This window comes from Bufo gargarizans, chromosome 1 (assembly GCF_014858855.1).
Source record: "Bufo gargarizans isolate SCDJY-AF-19 chromosome 1, ASM1485885v1, whole genome shotgun sequence".
Lineage (NCBI taxonomy): Eukaryota > Metazoa > Chordata > Amphibia > Anura > Bufonidae > Bufo > Bufo gargarizans.
In genome coordinates, this window is record NC_058080.1 from 507,262,928 (window position 1) to 507,290,352 (window position 27,425).

The following is a 27,425-nucleotide window of genomic DNA, read 5'->3' on the forward strand; positions in this document are numbered from 1 at the left end:
AAGTCCCGTATTTACTAAAATAGCTCAGTGAATGGGAGCGGCACTGCAGCCCACCGGCCTGGAAACTACACCGTATACTGTACAGTGTCCGGCATCAAAGCCGCCCCAAACCGCTGCCTAATGGGGGTGCAAGATGTAGGACCCCACTGATCTGAAATCAATCATGTACCCTGAGGATCGGTACCCCGGACAACCCCTTTAAATCAGGGAAGCTGTTCAACCCCACACTGATGATTCTATAGGACAATCCATGCGGAAATACATGGCACATAAGACCTACATCAGGGCCGACACCCCTCTACAAGTATGGCACCTGGGGGCGGTGTATTGCATGCGCGTATTTGGCTAACTAGATGAGATTTTAAATATCTCGCCTATACGACGCAAAAGTTTTCCGCACATACATTTATTTTATTTTTTCTTAAAATCCACATCATGTCAACATGTGTGTGTGAAATCTACTGTAAATCTAAAACCAAGGCTACTTTCACACTTACGGCAGAGTGATCCGGCAAGCAGTTCCGTCGCAGGAACTGCCTGACGGATCCGGCAAAACGTATGCCAACTGATGGCATTTGAAGACTGATCAGGATCCTGATCAGTCTTAAAAATACCTTATCAGTCAGAAAAATGCATTGAAATGCCAGATCCGTCTTTCCGGTGTCATCCGGCAAAACGTATCCAGCATTTTTTTTTTTTCAGTCTGCGCAGGAAGGACAGATCCGGCATTTTTAATGCAGATCCGGCACCAAGGGTACTTTCACACTAGCGTTATTCTTTTCCGGCATAGAGTTCCGTCAAAAGGTCTCTATGCCGGAAAAGAACTGATCAGGCATATCCCAATGCATTCTGAATGGATAGAAATCCGTTCAGTTTGCATCAGTATGCCTTCCGTTCAGTCACTGTCAGGCATTTTGGCCGCACATAATACCGCAGAATGATGCTGTATTATGTCCGTCCAAAATGCCTGATCAGTCGCCAGAATGCCAGATCCGGCATTAATTCCCATTCACTTCCATTAGTGCAGGATCCGACATTGCAAAACAACTGAAGGACGGATCCATCCTTCTGGTCTGCGCAAACCGGAAAAACTGTGAAAAAGACTGCAAGACTGATCTGTCTATCCACATGACAAGCAGAGAGACGGATCCGTTCTTACAATGAATTGTAGACGGATCCGCACCCAGATCAGTCTACAAATGCTGTCAGTTGTCACACTGAGCGGCGGATCCGGCAGGCAGCTCCAATGACGGAACTGCCTGCCGGATCACACTAACGCTAGTGTGAAGGTACCCTAATACATTCCTATGGCATTCAGGCAAGTCTTCAGGTTTTTTTTTGAACGGAGATAAAACCGTAGCATGCTGCGGTTTTATCTTTTGCCTGATCAGTCAAAATTACTGTACGGAAGACATCCTGAACGGATTACTCTCCATTCAGAAAGCATAGGGATATGCCTGATCAGTTCTTTTCCAGCATTGAGCCCTTTTGACGGAACTCTATGCCAGAAAAGAAAAATGCTAGTGTGAAAGTAGCCTAAACCTGCATGTGGTGAACATTCATCACAGAAACGCAGCAAAAGCCGCATCAAATACAGCTAGGTGTGCAGGAAGCCTACACCAGCATCCAGGGGTTAATTACCAGATGGCCTAGTAGTAGAGCAGACTGGAGCCAACCTCCCAAAACTGATTATACGCAGCTTTGGCTTTGTTTTCATTCACTGACAGCAAAGGGGAGACCTTAAAACCGGTGAAGAGCCGGAACTCCTCTGACTAACGATTGCGAACACCCCCTGACCCCGGTTACTCACTGCTGGCCGTCCCCGTCACCCCGAGGTTCGGTTCTAAGCTTCCCGCTGTTCTGCAGCACCATTCCGGCTCCAGACTGTACTTCCCGCGCCGTCCAACTCCCGCCAGCAGCAGCCTATAGCTCCGCCCACCTCTCCCCTTCACCGGGTACGGCCAATCAGAGGAGAGCTCATTCTGCCTCCGACCAATGAGCGTAGCACACCAGTCCACCAATCAAGTCTGAGGTACTCGAGTAACAGCCAATCATCGCAGGACTTTGTTAGGGGCTGTCAATAATTTGTCACTACGGGATGGACCCGAAAACCCGTGGAACGTTCTCCATACGTATATAATGTCCCCATGCCGAGGTGTCCGGGGTCAGCTGTCCTAGTTGCGCGGTCTACATAGGAGTAGCCAAGGGCTTCCTCGTTCCCACCGCCTTGACAGCAGGTGGATCTGCAGTAATGCCGCTAGCTTCCAAACCGATCCCGGATCCTGACAATGTCCCCTTACACACAGCCCTGCTGCGGACCTACTTACAGCTGCTGCACAGCCGCCCTATACTTACCAAAGCGGTGACCAGGTAACCAGCTGCAGCTTGTCGCGCCGATACGCCGGGGCATTCTGGGATTTGTAGTTCTACCCGGTTGGTCAGTAGGGATCAGCTTCATCCTATCTGGATGTTTGTGCCCAGTATTGGTAAATCTATAGCAGAAATGTCCAGACATATAAGGAGCTGTGGAAATCCAGGAGATCTACCAGGCTGAAGGTGGCTTCTTAACATCTTTTATATTTTTCCTTGTTTTTACAGAATTTTGAGGAGAACTTATGGACAGTAATGAGATAAGTGGCAGAGAGGTCTCCTATAGTGAATTCAGTAGAAAGCAGCAGGAAAACACAAATGATGGGCATCAAAGTGAGCATGAGTGTAATTTAAAGGGTTAAATAAACTTGGGCCAGTGATCCTGCACTGCCAACATACAGAGGATGTTACCCTGCAACATATGCAACTGAGTTCAGCCTGGTACCAACACATTCTTGGCACAAGAGCTGGCACCAAAGTGGGCAGGTGGACCGTTTCATTGATTTGGTGTTTTTAAAGGGTTAAGTGAATTTGGGCCGTTGATCTTACCTTGCTAACGTACAAATGGCGTTAACCCACATCGTATGCAGATGAGCTCAGCCTGGGCTACTTTCACCCCAGCGGCAGCCTTCACCGGCAGGCTGTTCACCTGCCGGATCCGTGCTGCCGCTAGGGCACACGTGCCGCCGGAGGTCCGGACGCAGCATGGCAAACGTGCCGAGAGGCGGCTGGAATAAAACTACGACATGTCGGAGAAGGCTGCTGCTAGTGTGAAACTAGCCTTACACGTTCTTGGCACAAGAACTGGCATCAAAGTAGAGAGCACCTAATCTGTACGAGGAGACGTATAGGCCGTACATGCTCCTCTGGAATACTGGGAGGAAAGGGGCGCAAATGAGCTTTTAACAAGCTCTGCCACTAACTCCACCAGATACTTTCTACCATAAATCTGCTGGCATTAGAGGCAGAGCTTGCTAAGAGCTCATTTGCAAGGCATCAAAGTAGACAGATGGACACTTTTCACTGATTTAAATAAGCAGCTGGTGTTTTTAAAGGGTTAAATACATTCGGTTCACTGATCTCGCACTGCCGACCTACAGAGGGCGTTACCCCGCATCATATGCCGCTGTGTTCAGCCTTGCCCGAACAAGTTCTGAATACAAGTACTAGGATCAGACACTACTTTTTTTTTTTTTTTCAATTTTGAATAAGTAACGGATCAGTTTAGCCCCAATGCATTCTGAATGGAAAAGGATCCGCTCAGAAGGCATCAGTTTGGCTCCAATCTGGAGGTGGACACCAAAACACTGCCTGCAGCGTTTTGCTGTCTGCCTGACGAAGCGGAGCAAAACGGATCCGTCCTGTTACACAATGTAAGTCAATGGGGACTGAGACGTTTTCTCTGACACAATCTGGCACAATAGAAAACTGATCCGTCTCCAATTGACTTTCTTATTTTTATTTTTTTTTAAGTCATTTTTATTAGCATTTTTTTTTTTTTAACTTCTCTTTATTGAAAAGCAAAGGTAAAAACAGCGGTCAGGTAGAACAGACATACATCTCAACGCAAATTATGATAACATGTATGGCAAGTACCTAACAGTTTCCATCCTTTTGTTGATAACAACATACATGTCAACAGTTATCTTTTTCCACCAGACCTTTTCTTCTCATTTCTCTTTCTTACTTTTTATTAGCATTTTAATAATACAAACATAAGGCCCCAACCCCCACATACCCTCTCCCCACAAACCATCATTATGATGCCCTCCATCTTCCATATCTTCAACCTTCGGTTACACCATTACTACCGCATGATAATTACACAGACACAAGCCGCTTCCCTACAACAATCCCACAAAATATTGATAGAAAAGCTGTGATCTTATAATTGGAATATACATTTTTTATCGGCCATAACCTCCCCACTTTACATTACATATCGTAGAAACATTCCATGCCTCCTGTAAGAAATCTCCAATCACCGAGCCATATATGTACAATAAGCGATAGTACCCTCACACTAATCCCAGGCGGTATCTCTGAAGTTCCCCTGGATGCCAGACCAGGGGCATCAATCCAAGGAGTCCAGAGCTTTTCAAATTTGGCCATGGCACCCCTCTTCCTATAAACCCCTCGTTCCAAATTAAGTAACCAATTAATCTTGGCTATACATTCGGTTTTACTAGGACTATGCTCAACATTGGCTGGATGAGGGATCAGCTTACGAGCCATATACAACATTCTGGCCACTGCTATCGTCCTGGGTTCAGTGATTGGCAAGTCCTCCACATACCCCAATATACAGACAAATGGGGTCACATCCAGCGTAACTTCATACAGAGAGTTAATGAGATGCAGCACCGCGCGCCAAAAACCTTCTAGTGCCGAGCATGACCACAGCATGTGCAGCATACCCGCATCCTCCTCCCCGCATCGTGGGCATTTGGAGTCCAACCGAAGTCCAATATTAAACAGAAACTGAGGAGTTCTATAAACCCTATGTATTAGATATAGGTGCGACAGCCTATGGGCCTCGCTGAGAGAGAGCTGCGGAATCCTCTCCAATATCTCCTGCCACTGAGTTTTCTCTAACGGCCCCATCTCCGCTTCCCATTTTGTCCTACTATTCACTGGATGGTCTTGCAGAAATAGATCCAGCAAAGTCTAATAGAGCAAAGAAATAACTCCAGAGGAGGAATCCCTCTTCTCTACAAGTGCAATAATCTTGTTTTGAATTACCGTGCTCAACATACCGCCGTCATGGTCAGCCCAGAAGGCATGGTGCAGCTGCAAGTACCTATAGAAATCGGAGGACTGTAATCCAGTTTCCGTCTGAAGTTGCTCAAAAGATTTGAGACCAGTATTATCAATAAGTTGGTGGATTCTAATAATGCCCCTGTTACGCCAACCCCCCATTCCCTGCAAAGAGCCTAAATGAAGCAACCACGGAGTGTCCCATATAGAAGTATACTGCGTTACGCCCTTAATGCCCTGCATGTCCCTCACTTTCCACCACGTTTTATGCAAGAGGCGCAGCAGTAGGGAACACCACATCCGACAGTTTTAGCTTATCTGCATCTAACGCCTCATAGAGATTTGATACCACCAAAAAGTCGCTCAGTAGCCTATGTTGGGTATCTCCCTCTCCCCTTTCCCAGTCTCTCATATGCTGAAGTTGGGAAGCTAGGAAATACACCCACGGGTTTGGAAGAGCCAATCCCCCATCAGTTTTACCTCTCTGCAGTGTCTCCAGCCGCAATCGTGCTGAGCCCCTCCTCCATATAAGCTCCCTAAACAGCATATTAATTGAGTGAAAAAACCTGAGCGGTAACCATATGGGGGAATTATGTAATAAGTAAAGCAGCTGCGGCATCCAGATCATCTTGATAAGATGAATCCGTCCTACTACTGACAGCGGCAGCTTAGACCAGACATGAAGTTTTTGTTTGAATCTACCCATGAGGGGAGACAAATTTAGTTTCTCATAATCAGTAAGCTTCCTAGACACCACCACCCCCAGATACTTGAATTCACTCAACATCTGTAATCCCGACTGAGCATAATCCGCAGGGTGATCTACCTGATCTATAGGAAGGAGGGACGACTTGCTCCAATTGATAGCCAGGCCAGCGTACCGCCCAAAAGTGCCAATCACATCCATAACTACTGGAAGGGATTCTCTAGCCTCAGCCAAGAACAGTAAGGCATCGTCCGCATACAATGCTATTTTCTCCTGAGACCCGCCTCGATTAAACCCTATGATGTCAGCATGACTCCGAACCATAGCCGCTAATGGCTCGATAGCTAGGGCAAATGGCAACGGAGTTAGGGGGCAGCCCTGCCTAGTTCCCCAATAAAGCCGAAATCCTTCTGATAGACATCCATTCACCCGTACTCGAGCTGTAGGCCCACCATATAACAACCGTACCCATGCTATGAAGTTATCCCCCAAACCAAACCTATCCAGTACCTCCTACATATACTCCCACTCTATACTATCAAACGCCTTAGCGGCATCTAAGGAACAGATGACTCTATCCCCTGGGTTATCTACCGGGATCTGCATATTAAGGTAAAGGCGTCGGCTGTTAATCGCTGTAGATCTGTTCGGTAAAAATCCTGACTGATCCATATGTACAATGGAAGAGAGAACCTTAGAAAGGCGCAAAGCTAGCACCTAGGCCAGTATCTTTATATCTGTGGGTAACAATGAGATTGGCCGGTAGGAATCCGGAAGAAGTGGATTCTTCCCAGGTTTAGGAAGAACCACAATAATGGCCTCTTGCATTGACGCAGGAAGCGACCAAGTCTCTGAGGCCTCCTGGTAAACCTTCTACAGCTGGGGCAGCAAGATGTCTCCAAACTTCTTATAGATTTTCACTGGCAGCCCATCAGCACCTGGTGATTTATTATTTGCCATAAAGGCCACCGCTTCTTCGATTTCCAGTAATTGTATCGGGCCATTTAGATATGCACTATCCGAGTCTGACAACTTAGGCAGGGATACCCCCTGCAAATACATTGATATATCTTCCCTATTATAATCTAGACGCGATTGGTACAGATCAGCATAAAAGGCACGAAACACCGACACTATGGCCTGGCTTAGGGGTGGGCGATATGGCCTAAAATCTATATTGCGATATAATTTTAAGCATGTGCGATATGCAATATATATCGCAATATATTGTTTTCTATATTTGGGGGGGCGTGTTTAAACTTTTTTTTTTACTTTTTATTTAACCCCTTAAGGACCAGGCTCATTTTCACCTTAAGGACCAGGCCATTTTTTGCAAATCTGACCAGTGTCACTTTAAGTGCTCATAACTTTAAAACGCTTCGACTTACCCAGGCCGTTCTGAGATTGTTTTTTCGTCACATATTGTACTTCATGACACTGCTAAAATTGGGTCAAAAAAGTTAATTTTTTTGCATAAAAAAATACATTTTTTACCAAAAATTTTGAAAAATTAGCAAATTTCAAAGTTTCAGTTTCTCTACTTCTGTAATACATAGTAATACCCCCAAAAATTGTGATGACTTTACATTCCCCATATGTCTACTTCATGTTTGTAGCATTTTGGGAATGATATTTTATTTTTTGGGGATGTTACAAGGCTTAGAAGTTTAGAAGCAAATTTTGAAATTTTTGAGAAATCTTCAAAATCCCACTTTTTATGGACCAGTTCAGGTTTGCAGTCATATTGTGAGGCTTAGATAATAGAAACCTCCCAAAAATGACCCCATTCTAGAAACTACACCCCTCAAGGTATTCAAAACTGTTTTTTCAAACTTTATTAACCCTTTAGGTCTTCCACAAGAGTTGATGGCAGATGGAGAAACAATTTTGACATTTCTATTTTTTGGAAAATTTTCCAATATAATCAATTTTTTCCAGTAGTAAAACAAGGGTTAACTGCCAAACAACACTCAAAATGGGTTGCCCTGATTCTGTAGTTTGCAGAAACACCCCATATGTGGTCGTAAACTACTGTTTGGCCGAACGGTAGCACATAGAAGGAGGGGAACACCATATGGGTTTTGGAAGGCAGATTTTGCAGGACTGGTTTTGTTTATACCATGTCCCATTTGAAGCCCCCTGTTGCACCCCTAGAATAGAAATTTCAAAAAAGTGACTACATCTAAGAAAGTACACCCCTCAAGGTATTCAAAACTGGGTTTACAAACTTTGTTAACCCTTTAGGTGTTCCACAAGAGTTAATGGCAGATGGAGAAACAATTTAGAAATTTCTATTTTTTGGAAAATTTTCCAATATAATCAATTTTTTCCAGGAGTAAAACAAGGGTTAACTGCCAAACAACACTCAAAATGGGTTGCCCTGATTCTGTAGTTTGCAAAAACACCCCATATGTGGTCGTAAACTACTGTTTGGCCGAACGGTAGCACATAGAAGGAGGGGAACACCATATGGGTTTTGGAAGGCAGATTTTGCAGGACTGGTTTTGTTTATACCATGTCCCATTTGAAGCCCCCTGTTGCACCCCTAGAATAGAAATTTCAAAAAAGTGACTCCATCTAAGAAAGTACACCCCTCAAGGTATTCAAAACTGGGTTTACAAACTTTGTTAACCCTTTAGGTGTTCCACAAGAGTTAATGGCAGATGGAGAAACAATTTTGAAATTTCTATTTTTTGGAAAATTTTCCAATATAATCAATTTTTTCCAGGAGTAAAACAAGGGTTAACTGCCAAACAACACTCAAAATGGGTTGCCCTGATTCTGTAGTTTGCAGAAACACCCCATATGTGGTCGTAAACTACTGTTTGGCCAAACGGCAGGACATAGAAGGAGGGGAACGTCATATGGTTTTTGGAAGGCAGATTTTGCTGGACTGGTTTATTTACACCATGTACCCTTTCAAGCCCCCTGATGCACCCCTAGAGTAGAAACTCCATAAAAGTGACCCCATCTAGGAAACTACAGGATAAGGTGGTTGTTGTTTTGGGACTATTTTAGGGGTAAATATGATTTTTGGTTGCTCTATATTACTCTTTTTTGAGGCAATGTAACAAAAAAATTAAATTCTAAAAATGTTTCTACATTCGCTATTTAGTTTTGTGGAACACCTAAAGGGTTAACATAGTTTGTAAAGTAACTTTTGAATACCTTGAGGGGTGTAGTTTCTTAGATGGGGTCACTTTTTTGGAGTTTCTAGTCTAGGCTACATCAGGGGGGGCTTCTAATGGGACATGGTGTCAAAAAAAAAACTGTCCATCAAAATCTGCCTTCCAGAAACCGTATGGAGTTCCCTTCGTTCTATGCCCTGCCGTGCGGCTATATAGCCATTTACGACCACATATGGGGTGTTTCTGCAAACTACAGAATTGGGGCAATAAATGTTTAGTTTTGTTTGGCTGTTAACCCTTGCTTTATTACCGGCAAAATGGATTTAAATTTAAATTTTACCCAAAAATAGGTGTTTTGGCACCGTTTTTATTTTATATTTTTAACACCGTTCATCCGAGGCGTTTGGTAAAAAGTTATTTTTATAGCGACGACTTTTACGCACGCGACGATGCCCAATATGTATGGCTCTCAGACTTTGGAGACACTAAGCAGGCATCCTAAAACTGCGGCCCTCCAGATGTTGTAAAACTACAATTCCCACCATGCCCTGATGATGGCTGTAGGTTGTCTGGGCATGCTGGGAGTTATAGTTTTACAACATCTGGAGGGCCGCAGTTTGAGGATGCCTGCACTAAAACTAATATTTTTGGGGGAAAGAAAAATTGTTTTCGTGTCTCCAAAGTCTGAGAGCCATAGTGTTTTATGTTCTCTAGTGAACTGTTGGGGATTATAAAAATTTAGTACTCCATGGAAGTGTGATACTCCCTGAAGCAATCGATAATGCAGAGGCCCGGATGATCGGGGCACGTGTCACATTGAGTTGTGGTGTCCTTCCGTATCCCCCTCTTGTGACACACTCTGCACTTTTTTTTGGGTTCGTCCCTTCTTTCCAGTATGGGGGACCACACCTGGAAAGTGTTGGCCAGGGACGATCCGGGCGCCTCCAGTTCCCGAGGTACTCCGGCCTGCTCTTTCCCGGTCCGAAAAGATCAGGTCTTTGAGGACTGCCTCATAGAATTGGAGGAATGTCCCTGTGCTGCCAGCGCTTCGGGATAGTACAAAAGAGTTGTACATGGCAACCTGCACCATGTAGACCGCAACTTTTTTGTACCATGCCCGGGTTTTGCGCATGGCGTTATATGGCGTGAGGACTTGATCAGAGAGATCAACTCCTCCCATATACCGATTGTAGTCGACGATACAATCGGGCTTGAGGACCGTTGCCGCGGTACCTCGCACAGGGACTGGGGTGGTGCTGTTACCGTGGATTGTGGACAGCATAAGGACATCCCTCTTGTCCTTATACCTGACCAGCAACAGGTTTCCACTGGTAAGTGCACGGGTCTCACCCCTGGGGATAGGTACCTGGAGGGGGTAGGCAGGGAGGCCGCGTTGATTTTTCCGCACGGTCCCACAAGCGAACGTGGATCTGGCGGCAAGGGACCTGAACAAGGGAATGCTGGTATAAAAGTTGTCCACGTACAAGTGGTAACCCTTATCCAGCAGTGGGTACATAAGGTCCCACACGAGTTTCCCGGTAACACCCAGAGTGGGGGGACATTCTGGTGGTTGAATCCGGGAATCTCGCCCCTCGTACACACGAAATTTGTAAGTGTACCCTGAGGTACTCTCACAAATTTTGTATAGCTTCACGCCATACCTCGCCCGCTTTGTGGGAATGTATTGGCGGAAACTGAGTCTCCCCTTGAACGCAACGAGAGACTCATCAACCGCGACCTCCCTTCCAGGTACGTAGGCCTGCTGAAATGTGGCCCCAAAGTGATCGATGACCGGCCGTATCTTGTACAGCCGGTCATAGGCAGGATCACCTCGGGGTGGACATGCTGCATTATCGGAATAATGCAGACATTTCCGGATGGCCTCAAACCGGTGACGTATCATGACCATACTGTACAGTGGGGTCTGGTACAGGACGTCCCCACTCCAGTATTGCCTGACACTGGGTTTTTGGACTAGACCCATATGCAGCACGAGGCCCCAAAATGTCCTCATTTCGGCTGCACTGACCGGCGTCCAGCCACCGGGTCTAGCCAAAACTGAGCCTGGGTTTTGAGCGACGAACTGTTGGGCGTACAGATTCGTCTGCTCCACCATCAAATTCACCAGTGGGTTACTGAAAAAAAAACTAAAAAAGTCTATTTCAGTAAACCCCACTGTGGGAATCTGGATTCCAGGATTGCCAGCGAAATCCGGAATCTCAGGCTCAAAGTCCACTGGGGGACACCAGCTAAGTTCATCGGCAGGGGACTCCGGTGAACTTATTTGGTGGGCCGGGAAACCAGTACGAACCCCAGGGCGGCTCGTACTAGGGTGGGCCACAGGATCCCTAGCATGTGTGGCCCCTGGCTCCGCCTGGCGGCGTCTCCGCTGCCTTGGTGGCTCATCGTCATCCGATGATGATGAGGAGGATGCGGATGACAAAAGGAACGTGGGGTCATCCTCATCCTCACTGGGGCTCTCAGAGTCTGAGGCAATCTGGGCATATGCCTCCTCGGCCGAGAACACCCGGCGGGCCATGGGTGTGTGTGTGTGCGTGTGTATGTGCGTGCGTGTAAACCTTTATTCTATGTGCGTGTGTGTGGGGGCACGGGTGTTCACGTACTAAAAAGTCCAGGCAAAAAAAAGTGTTAGGAAAAAAAAAAAAAAAAAGTTCAAACTTGCTGATCTGCGGTTCAACGCTGATCAGCGGTCGGTGGGGTGGTGGGGCGGGCGATGCGCTAACAGTGGACGGACGCTAAAAAGTGCCGGCCAGTCAGCGCACGCAAAAAAAAAAAAAAAGTGGTGGTGGGGGAAGGGTCTGGTGGTGGGGGGAGGGGGTTGGTGGGGGGGCTGGTGGTGGGGGGGATGCGGGGGGGGCAAGTGGCAGGGGGGGTCTGGGGTCTGAAAGTTGAAAAAAAAAAGTTTGGAATAAATGTGCTTTTTTTTTTTTTTTTTTTTTTTCTAACTTTTCCCTTCTATCCCTGCCTAAAGGTGCCTCTCCCTCACTGACCCTAACCTACCTGGGTGGCGATGGGTGCAGGAGGGTGATGGATGCCGATTTAGGGGGACACAGGAGCTGGTGCTGGACGATGCTGCACGGTCAGGGTGCTGGACAGGAAGAGGAGGGGAGAGAGGAGCGCAGGAAGTTTGAATCTCGCGCCTCTCTCCCCTGCACCAATCAGCACCCTGGACAGCGGCGTTCAGCACCAGGGCCAGCTCCGCCTCTGCAAATCCTCGGACTGCGATTGGTGGTGTAAAATTACGCCACCGATCACAGTCTTTTTCCGGTTCATCGGGTCACAGGACACCCGAATGGACCGGAAACGCAGAAAACCGCAGGTCTGAATTGACCTGCGGTTTTCTGCGATCGCCGATACGGGGGGGTCCAATGACCCCCCCCTGCGTTGTTACGGGATGCCGGCTGAATGATTTCAGCCGAAATCCCGTTTCGATTAACCCCCGCGGCGCCGGAATTCAGATTTTAAGTCAGGACGTACCGGTACGTCCTCGGTCCTTAAGGACTCGGGAAATAGGGCGTACCGGTACGTCCTCGGTCCTTAAGGGGTTAATAACTATTAGCCTCCTTAAGGGCTAGAACGTAGAACCCTTGTCATATTCACCCTAATAGAGAGCTCTATTAGGGTGAATAGGACTTTACACTCTCCCTGCTGCCCTGTGCTTTGTGCACGCAACAGCAGGGAGCTGAGTCCCCTCCCCTAAACGGTGCCATCCACAGATCCCCCCCCCCCCTCCCCTAAACGGTGCCATCCACAGATCCCCCCCCCCCTCCCCTAAACGGTGCCATCCACAGATCCCCCCCCCCCTCCCCTAAACGGTGCCATCCACAGATCCCCCCCCCTCCCCTAAACGGTGCCATCCACAGATCCCCCTCCCCTAAACAGTGCCATCCACAGATCCCACCCCCCTCCCCTAAACAGTGCCATCCACAGATCCCACCCCCCTCCCCTAAACGGTGCCATCCACAGATCCCCCCCCCCCCCCTCCCCTAAACGGTGCCATCCACAGATCCCCCCCCCTCCCCTAAACGGTGCCATCCACAGATCCCACCCCCCTCCCCTAAACGGTGCCATCCACAGATCCCCCTCCCCTAAACGGTGCCATCCACAGATCCCACCCCCCCTCCCCTAAACGGTGCCATCCACAGATTCCCCCCCCCTCCCCTAAACAGTGCCATCCACAGATCCCCCGACGCTCACAGGAATACATTTAAAAACTAATCAGTAACTTTAACTTTATTAATTGGTGATCTCTTTACTGGATACCTTACTAGGTCTTAGCTCCGGTAACAGCAGGCAGTGCGGGGGCGGCGCTCACTCACTGACGTCACGCGCCTGCGCCGCCTAGTGGGAGGAGCAGGCGCGTGACGTCAGTGAGTGAGCGCCGCCCGCCCGCACTGCCTGCTGTTACCGGAGCTAAGACCTAGTAAGGTATACAGTAAAGACATCACCAATTAATAAAGTTAAAGTTACTGATTCGTTTTTAAATGTTCTACTGTCAGCGGCGTGGCCCTGTATATTCTAACCTCCAGGCAAGCGTCCCTGTCACCATGGGAACGCCTGGGGGTTAGAATATACCATCGGATTTGAGTTTTCACGCGCTCACTGAGATCGTGAAAACTCAATGATTTACTGTCAGTCCCTCCCCTCCTCCTCCTCTTTTGTCATTGGTGGTCAGCGGCAGCCGCGCACAGTGGGGAGGGAGGGACTCTCTCCTTGTCCACTCTGTGCCGGCTCAGGAGAAGATGGTGCGCACAGAGAGCGCCATCATATCGCGATCCGGCGATATGCTCAAAATCCATATCGTGGCACAAATTTATATCGCCTATATCGTCTATATCGCCCACCCCTAGCCTGGCTATTCACTATTTCTCTCCCATCCTCCCCCTGTAAAGCTGAAACATAAGCCGACGCGGTCTGCGCCCTAGCCACAATTGCCAGTAGGTGGCCCGCCTTCTCTCCCTCATCATAATACTTCTGTCGTTGAAAAGATTGTTTTGTGTGTGCAAGTTCCACAACGTGCGAGTTATATGCATCCTGTGCCCCCTTCCAGAGGGATAGAGATAACTGATCCCCCTTCTCGACATACTGCGCCTCCGTCACCCCCACCCGATCCCTCAAAAACTCTCCAAATTGTCTGCTTTTAAGTTTGGCCCTACTAATCCCTTGAATAAGCGTGCCCCTTAGACAGGCCTTCATGGTGTCCCACACCACCCCGCTTGCAGCTGAACCTACATTTAAAGTAAAATATTCCTGTATAGTGGAGCTAACATGGGAACAATCAATCACCTGTAGCCAAAAATAATTAAATGTCCACACCCGTTGAGAGAACGGAACCACGGGTGCGGTGGACAATCGCAAAAGCAGAGGGGTATGGTCAGACAGAGCCCTAGCCAGGTATTTCACCTCCTCCACCTGCCTACACACCAACTCAGACCCCAGCGCCAGATCAATGCTTGACAAGGCCTCATGTGATCTGGTATAGCAAGAAAACTGACGCACCTTGGGATGACGGACACGCCACAAATCTATCAGGGCCACTTCCTCCAGCAATCTACCAAAGGATGAAACGGGACCCTCAGCTTCCACCTGCGCCCCTCCATGTCTATCCCTGTAGGGGTGTATAGTGTTATTGAAGTCCCCCACCATAATAACTGGAATGTCAGGGTTACTATTAACAAATGTCAGGGCGCCTCTCAACGCCACACTACTATAAGGTGGAGGTATATATAGTGATACCAGCAGGTACTCCTGCGTGTAGATAGTGCAGTGTATACATACAAAGTGGCCGTCAGGGTCGACACTGGACGACTGAACCTGGAAAGGGATTGACTTATGAACCAGGATACTAATCCCGCGGGAATAGGTAGAGAACACTGAATGAAATGTATGGCTCAACCATGACCTATGGAATGCCTGTGCCCCTTCCTGCAGAAAATAGGTTTCCTGCAAACATACAGTACAGACCAAAAGTTTGGACACACCTTCTCATTCAAAGAGTTTTCTTTATTTTCATGACTATGACAATTGTAGATTCACACTGAAGGCATCAAAACTATGAATTAACACATGTGGAATTATATACATAACAAAAAAGTGTGAAACAACTGAAAATATGTCATATTCTAGGTTCTTCAAAGTAGCCACCTTTTGCTTTGATTACTGCTTTGCACACTCTTGGCATTCTCTTGATGAGCTTCAAGAGGTAGTCATCTGAAATGGTCTTCCAACAGTGTTGAAGGAGTTCCCAGAGATGCTTAGCACTTGTTGGCCCTTTTGCCTTCACTCCTGCGGTCCAGCTCACCCCAAACCATCTCGATTGGGTTCAGGTCCGGTGACTGTGGAGGCCAGGTCATCTGGCGCAGCACCCCATCACACTCCTTCATGGTCAAATAGCCCTTACACAGCCTGGAGGTGTGTTTGGGGTCATTGTCCTGTTGAAAAATAAATGATGGTCCAACTAAACGCAAACCGGATGGAATAGCATGCCGCTGCAAGATGCTGTGGTAGCCATGCTGGTTCAGTATGCCTTCAATTTTGAATAAATATCCGACAGTGTCACCAGCAAAGCACCATCACACCTCCTCCTCCATGCTTCACGGTGGGAACCAGGCATGTAGAGTCCATCCGTTCACCTTTTCTGCGTTGCACAAAGACACGGTGGTTGGAACCAAAGATCTCAAATTTGGACTCCTCAGACCAAAGCACAGATTTCCACTGGTCTAATGTCCATTCCTTGTGTTCTTTAGCCCAAACAAGTCTCTTCTGCTTGTTGCCTGTCCTTAGCAGTGGTTTCCTAGCAGATATTCTACCATGAAGGCCTGATTCACACAGTCTCCTCTTAAGGCCTCTTTCACACGACCGTTTTTTTTTTCCGTTTTGCGGGCCGTTTTTTGCGGTCCGTATACGGTCCGTATACGGAACCATTCATTTCAATGGTTCCGCAAAAAAAACGGAATGTACTCCGTGTGCATTCCGTTTCCGTATTTCCGTTTTTCCGTTCCGTTTAAAGATAGAACATGTCCTATATTTGGCCGCAAATCACGTTCCGTGGCTCCATTAAAGTCTATGGGTCCGCAAAAAAACGGAATGCATACGGAAATGCATCCGTATGTCTTCCGTATCCGTTCCGTTTTTTGCGGAACCATCTATTGAAAATGTTATGCCCAGCCCAATTTTTAATATGAAATTACTGTATACTGTATTTGCCATACGGAAAAACGGAACGGAACAACGGAACGGAAACGGAACCACAACGGAAGCAAAAAACGGAACAACGGATCCGTGAAAAACGGACCGCAAAACACTGAAATGGACATACTGTCGTGTGAAAGAGGCCTAACAGTTGTTCTAGAGATGTGTCTGCTGCTAGAACTCTGTGTGGCATTGACCTGGTCTCTAATCTGAGCTGCTGTTAACCTGCGATTTCTGAGGCTGGTGACTCGGATGAACTTATCCTCCACAGCAGAGGTGACTCTTGGTCTTCCTTTCCTGGGGCGGTCTGCATGTGAGCCAGTTTCTTTGTAGCGCTTGATGGTTTTTGTGACTGCACTTGGGGACACTTTCAAAGTTTTCCCAATTTTTCGGACTGACTGAAGTGACTTCTTAAAGTAATGAGGGCCACTAGTTTTTCTTTACTTAGCTGCTTTTTTCTTGCCATAATACAAATTCTAACAGTCTATTCAGGAGGACTATCAGCTGTGTATCCACCTGACTTTTCCACAACGCAACTGATGGTCCCAACCCCATTTATAAGGCAAGAAATTTCTTCTTTGAAGAACCTAGAATATGACATATTTTCTGTTTCACACTTTTTTGTTATGTATATAATTCCACATGTGTTAATTCATAGTTTTGATGCCTTCAGTGTGAATCTACAATTTTCATAGTCATGAAAATAAAGAAAACTCTTTGCATGAGAAGGTGTGTCCAAACTTTTGGTCTGTACTGTATAATAGCGGGAAAGTACGGGCGTAGATAATCCAGCACGGCAAATCGCTTTGACGGATCACCCAGGCCGCCACCGCGTTGCAGCCCAGGCAGCTCTGCCTCTTCGGCTCTTATCACCGCCCAGCCTCTTCCTCTGCCCGCCCATCATTTTTTTTCTCCCCCCTCTTCCTCAGTGAGATCCCGCACCTACGCGATAACTTCCTTGGCCGGGGCATGCGTACTGCGATGCCCATTGCTGGCACGGCATCGCAGTAGCTTATGCGCATGCCCCAACCAAGGAAGTCATCGCGTAGGCACGGGATCTCGCTGAGGGAGAGAGAAAACTGATGGGCGGGCAGAGGAAGAGGCTGGGCGGGGATAAGAGCCGAAGAGGCAGAGCTGCCTGGGCTGCAACGCGGTGGACGCCGCCCTGGGCACTTGCGAGCCCTCATTTACATATGCATCAAAGTTCGTTTTTGGCAGTTTTAAAAGTCCACAAAAGCATATAAAGGTACCGTTTTAATCATCTGTGTTGCGGCTACAGTGCTATGGGAACTGTTAAAAAGGGGTAAATGTGCTGACAGACTCCCTTTTAAATACTAGGAACATGACCCAGCTAATAACATAACGTGAGTGTTGTAGGTACAAACAGTACTATGGCAGTAGTGCACCGATAGGCAAGCATGATATCACAGATACAGAGCATCAACACAGATATACTGTAAATAATCCCCAAAACAAAAAAATAGTAAAAACAAAAACTGGAACCAAAAAATAAAGGGATACACGTGCTCCGTGGGCAGTTCAGTAGTAGAACAGTAGAGGGATAACCTTCCAACAGGTCACCTAGTAAAAACTAAGGATGGAAACTTGTAGTAAACGGACGACCATCATCTCTCCTCCTGTCGCAGCTGACGTTTATGCTGGTCGATCCACATGGCCGCATCTCTCGGTGCATTGAAGACTTTTTCAGGGATCCCCAGAAGTCGCACATTATTGCGTCTAAGACGATTCTCTAAGTCATTGACGATTAGTGCTGAAATTTGCTGATCATGGATGCGGGACGCCCTGGACGCAACAGGAGTCGCCCCAGAAGATTGGAAATTAGCAAATGTGCCCATTCACAAGAAAGGTAGTAGGGAGGAATCTGGCAACTATAGGCCAGTAAGCTTGACATCAATAGTGGGGAAATTAATGGAAACCATACTTAAGGAGAGTATTGTGGAACATCTGAAATCCCATGGATTGAAAGATGAAAAAAAGCATGGGTTTACTTCAGGGAGATCATGTCAAACTAATCTTATTTTTTTATTGGGTGACTAAAATAATAGATGGAGGAGGTGCAGTTGACATCGCTTATCTAGACTTTAGTAGTAAGGCTTTTGATACTGTACCACATAGAAGGCTTATCAATAAAGTGCAGTCTTTGGGCTTGGACTCCCATATTGTTGAATGGATTAGGCAGTGGCTGAGGGACAGACAACAGAGGGTTGTAGTCAATGGAGTATATTCAGACCACGGTCTTGTTACCAGTGGGGTACCTCAGGGATCTGTTCTGGGACCCATATTGTTTAATATCTTTATCGGTGAAATTGCAGAAGGCCTGAATGGTAAGGTGTGTCTTTTTGCTGATGACACAAAGATTTGTAACAGGGTTGATGTTCCTGGAGGGATACACCAAATGGAAAAGGATTTAGGAAAACTAGAGGAATGGTCAAAAATCTGGCAACTAAAATTTTATGTTGATAAGTGCAAGATAATGCACCTGGGGCGTAAAAACCCAAGGACAGAATATAAAATCAGTGATACAGTCCTAACCTCAGTATCTGAGGAAAGGGATTTAGGGGTCATTATTTCAGAAGACTTAAAGGTAGGCAGACAATGTCATAGAGCAGCAGGAAATGCTAGCAGAATGCTTGGGTGTATAGGGAGAGGAATTACCAGTAGAAAGAGGGAGGTGCTCATGCCGCTCTACAGAGCACTAGTGAGACCTCATTTGGAGTATTGTGCTCAGTACTGGAGACCATATCTCCAGAAGGATATTGATACTTTGGAGAGAGTTCAGAGGAGAGCTACTAAACTGGTACATGGATTGCAGGATAAAACTTACCAGGAAAGATTAAAGGACCTTAACATGTATAGCTTGGAAGAAAGACAAGACAGAGGGGATATGATAGAAACTTTTAAATACATAAAGGGAATCAACAAGGTAAAAGAGGAGAGAATATTTAAAAGAAGAAAAACTGCTACAAGAGGACATAGTTTTAAATTAGAGGGGCAAAGGTTTAAAAGTAATATCAGGAAGTATTACTTTACTGAGAGAGTAGTGGATGCATGGAATAGCCTTCCTGCAGAAGTGGTAGCTGCAAATACAGTGACGGAGTTTAAGCATGCATGGGATAGGCATAAGGCCATCCTTCATATAAGATAGGGACAGGGGCTATCCATAGTACTTAGTATATTGGGCAGACTAGATGGGCCAAATGTTTCTTATCTGCCGACACATTCTATGTTTCTATGTATGTTTCTATGGATAGAGGGGGTAGCTTATCCTCCACCTCCCCCATTCTTTCATTAACTTTTTGTAGATCATGGTGTATAAAGGACAGTTCTTGCTTTAGGGACCCCACTTGCTGTTGTAGTGCAGTCAGGGTCACTCCACATCTAGTAACAGCCTGGAGAACATCTTTCAATGTGGGCTCTGCACTGTGGGTAGACATGTCCCCCTCCTCCTCAGCCGTCACAACCCCCGCTTCACCAACCTCCATATCAGAGTGATCTCCCCCTGTAGAAGCTATCTCCGGGTCAGGGATCCTCTCCGCCTCCTCCATATACGGCCCCTTCAGCTCCGGCATTTGATGTGGAGCCCTGGATGTCATTGCGCTCCGTGCTGCAGCCGGAGTACCTCCCGCCCTGCCATGCCTCTTCACTGGAAGCGTGCCGGCGCCATCTTGTGTCTCCCACTCAGCACCACCAGCCGTCTCCTTGTGCGTCTTGCCGGCTCCACCAGCCATGGGGCTTCTTTAAGATGCGGACAGGGGTAAGAAGTCTTTCAAGGGATAACTTTTTAATAAGCTTGTGCCGCCACTAAAGCCCACGGAGCAGGCTATTTAAGCAGTATTAGCGGGAGCAGACACACACTGCAGCTGCTCACATCCCCGGTCAGGTCACGCCCCTCCAATTGACTTTCACTGGAGTTCATGACGGATCCGTCTTGGCTGTGTTACAGATTATACAAACGGATCCGTTAATAACGGATGCAGACGGTTGTATTATTGTAACGGATACATTTTTGAAGATGCATGACGGATCCGCCCAAAACGCGAGTGTGAAAGTAGCCTTTAATGAATTCGGGCCACTGATCTCGCACTGCCAACAAAGTGAGTGCCGTTTCCTGATATGAATAGGTTTGGCTGGGTTCATATTTACGTTTTTCTTTTCCACTAAAGGAACAGTGTGATGGTGCCTTTTTGTCCAGTTATTGACAGAATCGGGCAGTGTAAATGTCATCATGCCCTGTCAGTAAAAGTGCAGAGGACACAGCAGTTACAGTGAAAGTAGAGGTGTAATGGTAATGGGCTCATTTGCATATATTAAACATCATTGTTCTCAGCAATACGGGTACTTATGACCATGGGATCAACACAGATGCCTTCAGCTGCCAAGTGCACATGTAACAGGTCAGTCAGTGTCATAGGTACAAATCTGCTGGCAGATGCCCTTCAACCCTTTAAATCACACTTTTGTGTTCACTTTGATGTCCTTTTGCATGCCTCTCCTTTCTGTTTTCATGCCGCGTTCAACTGATTTTGCTCCAGGACAACTTACTGCAACTTATTTTACTACTGTTAAGTTCTCCTAAAAATGCATTTTAAAAAACCCCGAAAAATACAAATGATGTGAATAAGAAACCAACTTCACCCCCTAATAAGAAAATGGCTGAGTAAGAAACTAACTCCTCGTAAGAGATTTGCGGATCTGACCATTGTTGGCACATAACATTTGCGAGTACGAGACTCTAAAGTTGTCATCTGCAAATCTTTACAGATGGAGTCCATTGCTATTAATATTAGAAGTTGTCAAGGTTAGATCAGTGTAACGGTGAACCCGAACAATCTTGTATGAACCCCAACAAACTGCATGATGTAGGTATTTTTCCAGGACGCCCCTCCATGACAGCACCACTGAAAGATGTCCTATTGATCTCTGTAGGGACAGGAAGCGAGAGAGATTAAAAGGCCCCCTTCCCTGCCCCCACTCTCCAGTGTTCTTCCTGTCCCTACAGGGATAGGGAAGCAGAGAGTCCATGCTTAGGGATGAAGAGGAGTAGTACCCTTTAGGGAAGAAGGCTGGGTCGGGGGGTTTATGCCTATCCTCTCAGTCTCCGGTAGCCTAAGCTAACACCTCTCTGGCAAGGGGTCCCCTAGCTCTTCCCCGATACCTGAAGGGAGTTGGTGAGGTGTAATCCAAAACTCCTGCATCATCTCTGTGAAAAAGCTGCGGTATTGGGGAGGCCAATGCCGCTTCTCCTGAGGGAGCTCTGGGCTCGGTTGCGACTCCCCTGGGCGCGCGATTGCCTATCGGTTGACCGCACGCTGGAAGAAGATGGCGGCGCCCATCGGTACATGCTGGAGGCCTTGTGTTTGTGAGGCCTCGCATGGGGGTCTTCCTTGGAATGAGGAGGAGGAGTGGTGCGGTGGGGTGTGTACCTAATAGGGTAAGTCCATTTATATGACGGCAGCTGAGAGGTCAGTCTGTGCATCATGGAGGTCCAGGTATCTGGAAAGCAGGAGGCTAGTACAGATTCCCCTGCCCAGGGTTGTGTAAGTTACTTTCCCTGTCCTGTTTGTCCAGCATAATGTATGAACTATTGGAATCTCTTGTTCTCTCTCTTCTCCCCCTCCCCCTTTAGGTTGAGAAAGAGATAGGACACAAGTCCCATGTAGAAACAAAAAAGGCTAGAGGGTGTGCGACCTGTTCTAAAATACTTCTGGAGTCTTACAAAAAAAAAAAAATTATGCCCTGACTCCTTTCTAAAATTCTTAAAGTGGAGCAGTCTTTTTTTTTCTGACTTGAGAGTTATGATAAAAGAGGAAGTTCAGGCGTCTGTGTCCACCCTGGTTCCATCCCCAGTCACCTCTCCGCCACCGTCTAAGAGACCCAGGGTTCAAATGGGGTCTGACTGAAGATGATGTCTTATATTATTCAGAGGGAGAATTGGAGGAAGATGATCAACGTTTCCCTTCCTCCTTTTCGGAAGAATCGAGGAGGTACCTCTTTTCTTGTGAAGATCTAGACCCCCTTCTAACCGCAGTAAGACAAACTATGGTGGTAGAAGATGAGGAACAGGCCCGGACTATTAGGATGAGATGTTCGGGGGCCTGAGAGCAAAAAAGAAGAAACTAATTCCAGTAAACTCAAATTTGAAAGAATTAATAAAGGAGGAGTGGGAAGATGCAGAAAAGAAACTGTATTTACCGCGTGAATTTAAATATAGACTTGTATTCAATCCAGAAGAGTGGAGTCTCTACCACTGTTGAAGAAGGCTACAGCCTTAATAGCAGATGCTTCAGCTGAGTCTATCCGATTTTCGGCTCTGAATGAGACATTAACAAATACGGCAAGGCGGGCTCTTTGGCTTAAGTCATGGTCAGGGGACATAGCTTCCAAGAATAAATTATGTGCAATCCCCTTCTCCGGATCTTATCTGTTTGGACCAGTCCTGGATACTATTTGAGAAAGAGCAGCGGATAAGAAAGGCTTTCCGGAGGAGAAGTCAAGGAAGCTGCAGCCATTTCGGAAACCCTCTAGACAGTTTCAATATACAACACCTAGAGGTAAAGGCAAGACGGGGAGATGGAGCTATCAAAACGGAGGAAGATGATTTCTCCTCAATCCGAATTCCAATAATCCAGGAAAACAATGATGCCAGGCTGGTGGGGGGAAGGCTTTGTTACTTCTGGCAGAGGTGGCTGTGAATCGCGCACAACCAGTGGATTCTATATTCTATCTGCAAGGGGTTCAGACTAGAATTCCGTTGTCCTCCCCACAAATTTCAAATTATGGAATTACAGACCACGTCTGCAGGAACAGCTTCTAGCAGACATACAGAAACTTGCCAGTTTAGGAGCAATAATCACGGTGCCTTATCCACAGGAATTCAAGGGACATTATTCAAAACTGTTCTTCATTAAAAAAAAAAACGCCAGACTGGTCATTCAGGACGATATTAAATTTAAAGTTCCTGAACAAATGGATTATATACCACAAATTCAAGATGGAGTCAATAAGATCTACAACTCCACTTATCACTCCGGGAGCATTCTTGTGCACCATATACTTAAAGGATGCATACTATCACATCCCCATTCACCAACAATAGCTGAGATTTGAAATCAGAATCAAAGGAAGAATCTGCCACTACCAGTTCCAATATCTTCAGTTTAGAACATCATCAGTTCCATGTATATTTACAAAATAATGGCAGAGATAATGGCCTATTTAAGACAAAATCATATAATGATAGTGCCATACATGGACGATTTTCTACTCTTAGCAAAATCGGAACAGCTTCTGGAGAAGACCCTATCCCTTTTAAAAGAATTGGGATGGATAGTAAATTACAGGAAATTGGACCTGCACCCAGATACCAGGAAAATTATTTCTGGGAACTCTTCTAGACTCAGAGTAGCAGCGTTCTTATCTCCCTCCTTTGAAACAAGAAAAGATAAGAGAAAGGATCGACTCCTTCAGAAGAAAGGGAAGTTGTAGTCAATGGAGTATATTCAGACCAAGGTCTTGTTACCAGTGGGGTACCTCAGGGATCTGTTCTGGGACCCATACTGTTTAATATCTTTATCAGCGAAATTGCAGAAGGCCTCAATGGTAAGGTGTGTCTTTTTGCTGATGACACAAAGATTTGTAACAGGGTTGATGTTCCTGGAGGGATACACCAAATGAAAAAGGACTTGGGAAAACTAGAGGAATGGTCAAAAATCTGGCAACTAAAATTTAATGTTGATAAGTGCAAGATAATGCACCTGGGGCGTAAAAACCCAAGAGCAGAATATAAAATCAGTGATACAGTCCTAACCTCAGTATCTGAGGAAAGGGATTTAGGGATCATTATTTCAGAAGACTTAAAGGTAGGCAGACAATGTCATAGAGCAGCAGGAAATGCTAGCAGAATGCTTGGGTGTATAGGGAGAGGCATTACCAGTAGAAAGAGGGAGGTGCTCATGCCGCTCTACAGAGCACTAGTGAAACCTCATTTGGAGTATTGTGCTCAGTACTGGAGACCATATCTCCAGAAGGATATTGATACTTTGGAGAGAGTTCAGAGAAGAGCTACTAAACTAGTACATGGATTGCAGGATAAAACTTACCAGGAAAAATTAAAGGACCTTAACATTTATAGCTTGGAAGTAAGACGGGACAGAGGGGATATGATAGAAACTTTTAAATACATAAAGGGAATCAACAAGGTAAAAGAGGAGAGAATATTTTAAAGAAAAACTGCTACAAGAGGACATACTTTTAAACCTTTGCCCCTCTAATTTAAAACTAATATCAGGAAGTATTACTTTACTGAGAGAGTAGTGAATGCATGGAATAGCCTTCCTGCAGATGTGGTAGCTGCAAATACAGTGAAGGAGTTTAAGCATGCATGGGATAGGCATAAGGCCATCCTTCATATAAGATAGGGCCAGGGGCTATTCATAGTATTCAGTATATTGGGCAGACTAGATGGGCCAAATGGTTCTTATCTGCCGACACATTCTATGTTTCTATGTGTCTTTTTAACTAACATTGGTATTCACCGTTAAATGTATCTGTAAGGTTCCCAGCTCCTACGGGTCCCCGAAGCTGCGCTCAGTATTGTTTACATTGCAGCGCTCCCTCTGTCATTTCCTGCCGCACTGCCTTATGGGTCCGTCAGTGTGACTCTGTAGATTGATGTCTCAATCCCAACCACTCCCTCTATCTAATCAATATTCCTTTTCCTGCCATTCCTCCCCCTCATCTGTAAGGACATAGGAGGCATGACCATAGCACTTGAATATGCATAATCCATGCGGCCCCATTGAGTGTAGATGCAGATAAGAGGTGTGCACTATGCTAAACAGCAATGTTCCCTGCCTCCAAATGAAACTCCTTCAGCCCAGAATAACGGCCCTCTGTGCCTGGTGACGTAACCATCACAGAGGGGCGTTCTCTAGCGATGCCAGTTCCCTCCTACAAAACAGCCTCCTTGAGCGCTCCAGACCGCTTCTCTGTGCCGGTGACGTCACTGGGCTCTTTGCTAAGCGGAAGATGAGGCTTAGCACACCAGTAAGGAGCCCGTTACATCACCAGCTGAGCAAAAAAAATCACACTTCCAGTCCGCAAATCCATTCTGAGGAATGGGGGCATCAGAATAAAGAAATAAAGGTAGAACCCACATATATGTAGGCTGTTAGTGAAAAGCAGCCTATTTACTAATAATCACCGAACCCGGGCAACCCCTTTAAGGGAATCCATGCAAATTTTGGGACTAATGACCTCTTGCATCCCAATGGTCCCTTGGGCACAATTCTATTTAAGGACTTTACAGGAGACAGTGGGACAGAGACAACCGCCCCCTCAATTCCAAAATGATCCTTCCAGAGAAAGTAAGGAGCTCACTATCCTGGTGGTTGGATCTGGAGAACCTACAGAAGGGTGTTCCCTGGAATATGTCTCCAGCGGCGGTAATCAGCACAGACGCAAGTCGGAAAGGTTGGGGCACCCATTGGAAAGACTGCTTCTTTCAAGGAAAATTGTCCATCCAGGACAGTCAAAGGTCATCAAATTTCAGAGAACTGAAAGCAGTTCTGGAAACTTTGAAGACGGCAGGGCATTTGTTTCAGGACCAACATCTCAAGATACTTTCGGACAACGTGACCACAATCTGCTAACTCAAACGTCAGGGAGGAACAAGAAGCCCTCTTCAGGGTCTAGCGGACCAGATATTTACATGGACAGAAAAGAACGTTCTCTCCATTTCGGCTATTCACCTAAAAGGCGTATACAACACAACAGACTGTCATGGAACCATGAACCAGACGTACACAAGAGATGAGTGGAAATAAGAAGGCTTTATTGAAAATAAAGCTGTAAGGCAAAAGTCCAAACGGATGGCTAAACCGAAGCAGGGTCTTGCGAAACCAGAGATCAGGAACCAGAAGGGTAGTCAGACGAAGCCAGGATCAGGAACCAGCAGGGTAGTCAGACGAAGCCAGGATCAGGAACCAGCAGGGTAGTCAGACGAAGCCAGGATCAGGAACCAGCAGGGTAGTCAGACGAGGCCAGGATCAGGAACCAGAAGCAGCAGCAGTCTTAGAAGCATGTGAGCACAGGAGGACCAAGCAAGGAACTGAAGCCACAGACCTCCTATATATATGAGCCAGGCATCCAGCTCCTCCCAGTGGGAAGGAGAAGCCGCAGGGTGGGAGGCTACAAGAAACCCAGAAACCAAGATGGCCGCCAGCACATGTCAAACGAAGGAGAACAGCAGGAAGGTAAGACCATGACAGTACCTGCCCCTCAAGGGCCCTCCTCGCGGAGTAAGGAACGGTTTCTGAGGGAAGCGTGCGTGGAAGGCTCGGAGCAAGGCAGGAGCATGGACATCTGCGGAGGGAACCCAGGAACGCTCCTCTGGACCATAACCACGCCAATGGACCAAAAACTGCACCCGGCCGCGGACCAGGCGTGAGTCCAGGATATTGCTCACCTCATACTCCTCACGATTGCCCACTTGGACCGGACGAGGCCGAGGAATTGAGGAAGTGAAACGATTACACACCAGTGGCTTCAACAGGGAGACATGAAACACGTTGGAGATCCGCATGCCAGGAGGAAGCGCAAGGGCATAGGCTACCGGGTTTACCCTGCGAAGCACTCGGAAGGGACCAACAAAGCGAGGCGCCAGCTTGGGAGTGGGCACTCGAAGGTTGAGGTTGCGGGTGGACAACCATACGCGGTCTCCGACCTGGTAGGAAGGAGCGGGCGCTCGTCTGCGATCAGCCTGGAGTCTCTGGCGCTGCGCAGAGACCTCAAGGGACCTCTGGATCTGTACCCAAGAAGCACGTAGGACGGAAAGGTGATCCTCCACAGCCGGAATATCCTGGGGAGAGAATACCTCCGGTAACACAGCAGGTTGGAACCCATAATTGGCCATGAAGGGAGACGTCCCAGAGGAAGAGTTCACCGCCGTGTTCCTGGCAAACTCAGCCCAAGGCAGGAGGTCAACCCAATTGTCTTGGTGATCGGAGACATAGCAACGAAGGAATTGCTCCAAGGCCTGATTGGATCGTTCTGCGGCCCCATTGGACTGAGGGTGGTAGGCCGAGGAGAAAGAGAGATGAATCCCCAACTGGGAGCAAAAGGCGCGCCAGAACCTGGACACAAACTGACTCCCCCGATCCGACACAATCTCCTTGGGCAAACCGTGCAACCGGAAGACCTCCCTGGCAAAAATCGAGGCCAACTCTTGTGCA

General features: G+C 46.9%; 2 protein-coding genes across 2 annotated transcripts in view; one reads left to right on the forward strand and one right to left on the reverse strand.

Moving 5' to 3' along the window:
* The window catches only part of POLE (DNA polymerase epsilon, catalytic subunit), a 103,294-nt gene extending 101,360 nt beyond the window's left edge, over positions 1-1,934 (reverse strand). The window contains exon 1 of the mRNA XM_044275264.1: positions 1,811-1,934. Within this exon, the coding sequence (XP_044131199.1) occupies positions 1,811-1,872 (62 nt within the window). The 5' untranslated portion in view covers positions 1,873-1,934. The remainder of the gene's footprint in view (positions 1-1,810) is intronic.
* Positions 1,935-2,109: 175 nt separating this feature from the next.
* The window catches only part of PXMP2 (peroxisomal membrane protein 2), a 55,441-nt gene continuing 30,125 nt past the window's right edge, over positions 2,110-27,425 (forward strand). Inside the window, exon 1 of the mRNA XM_044288442.1 lies at positions 2,110-2,370. Coding sequence (XP_044144377.1) covers positions 2,252-2,370 — 119 coding nt within the window. The 5' untranslated portion in view covers positions 2,110-2,251. The remainder of the gene's footprint in view (positions 2,371-27,425) is intronic.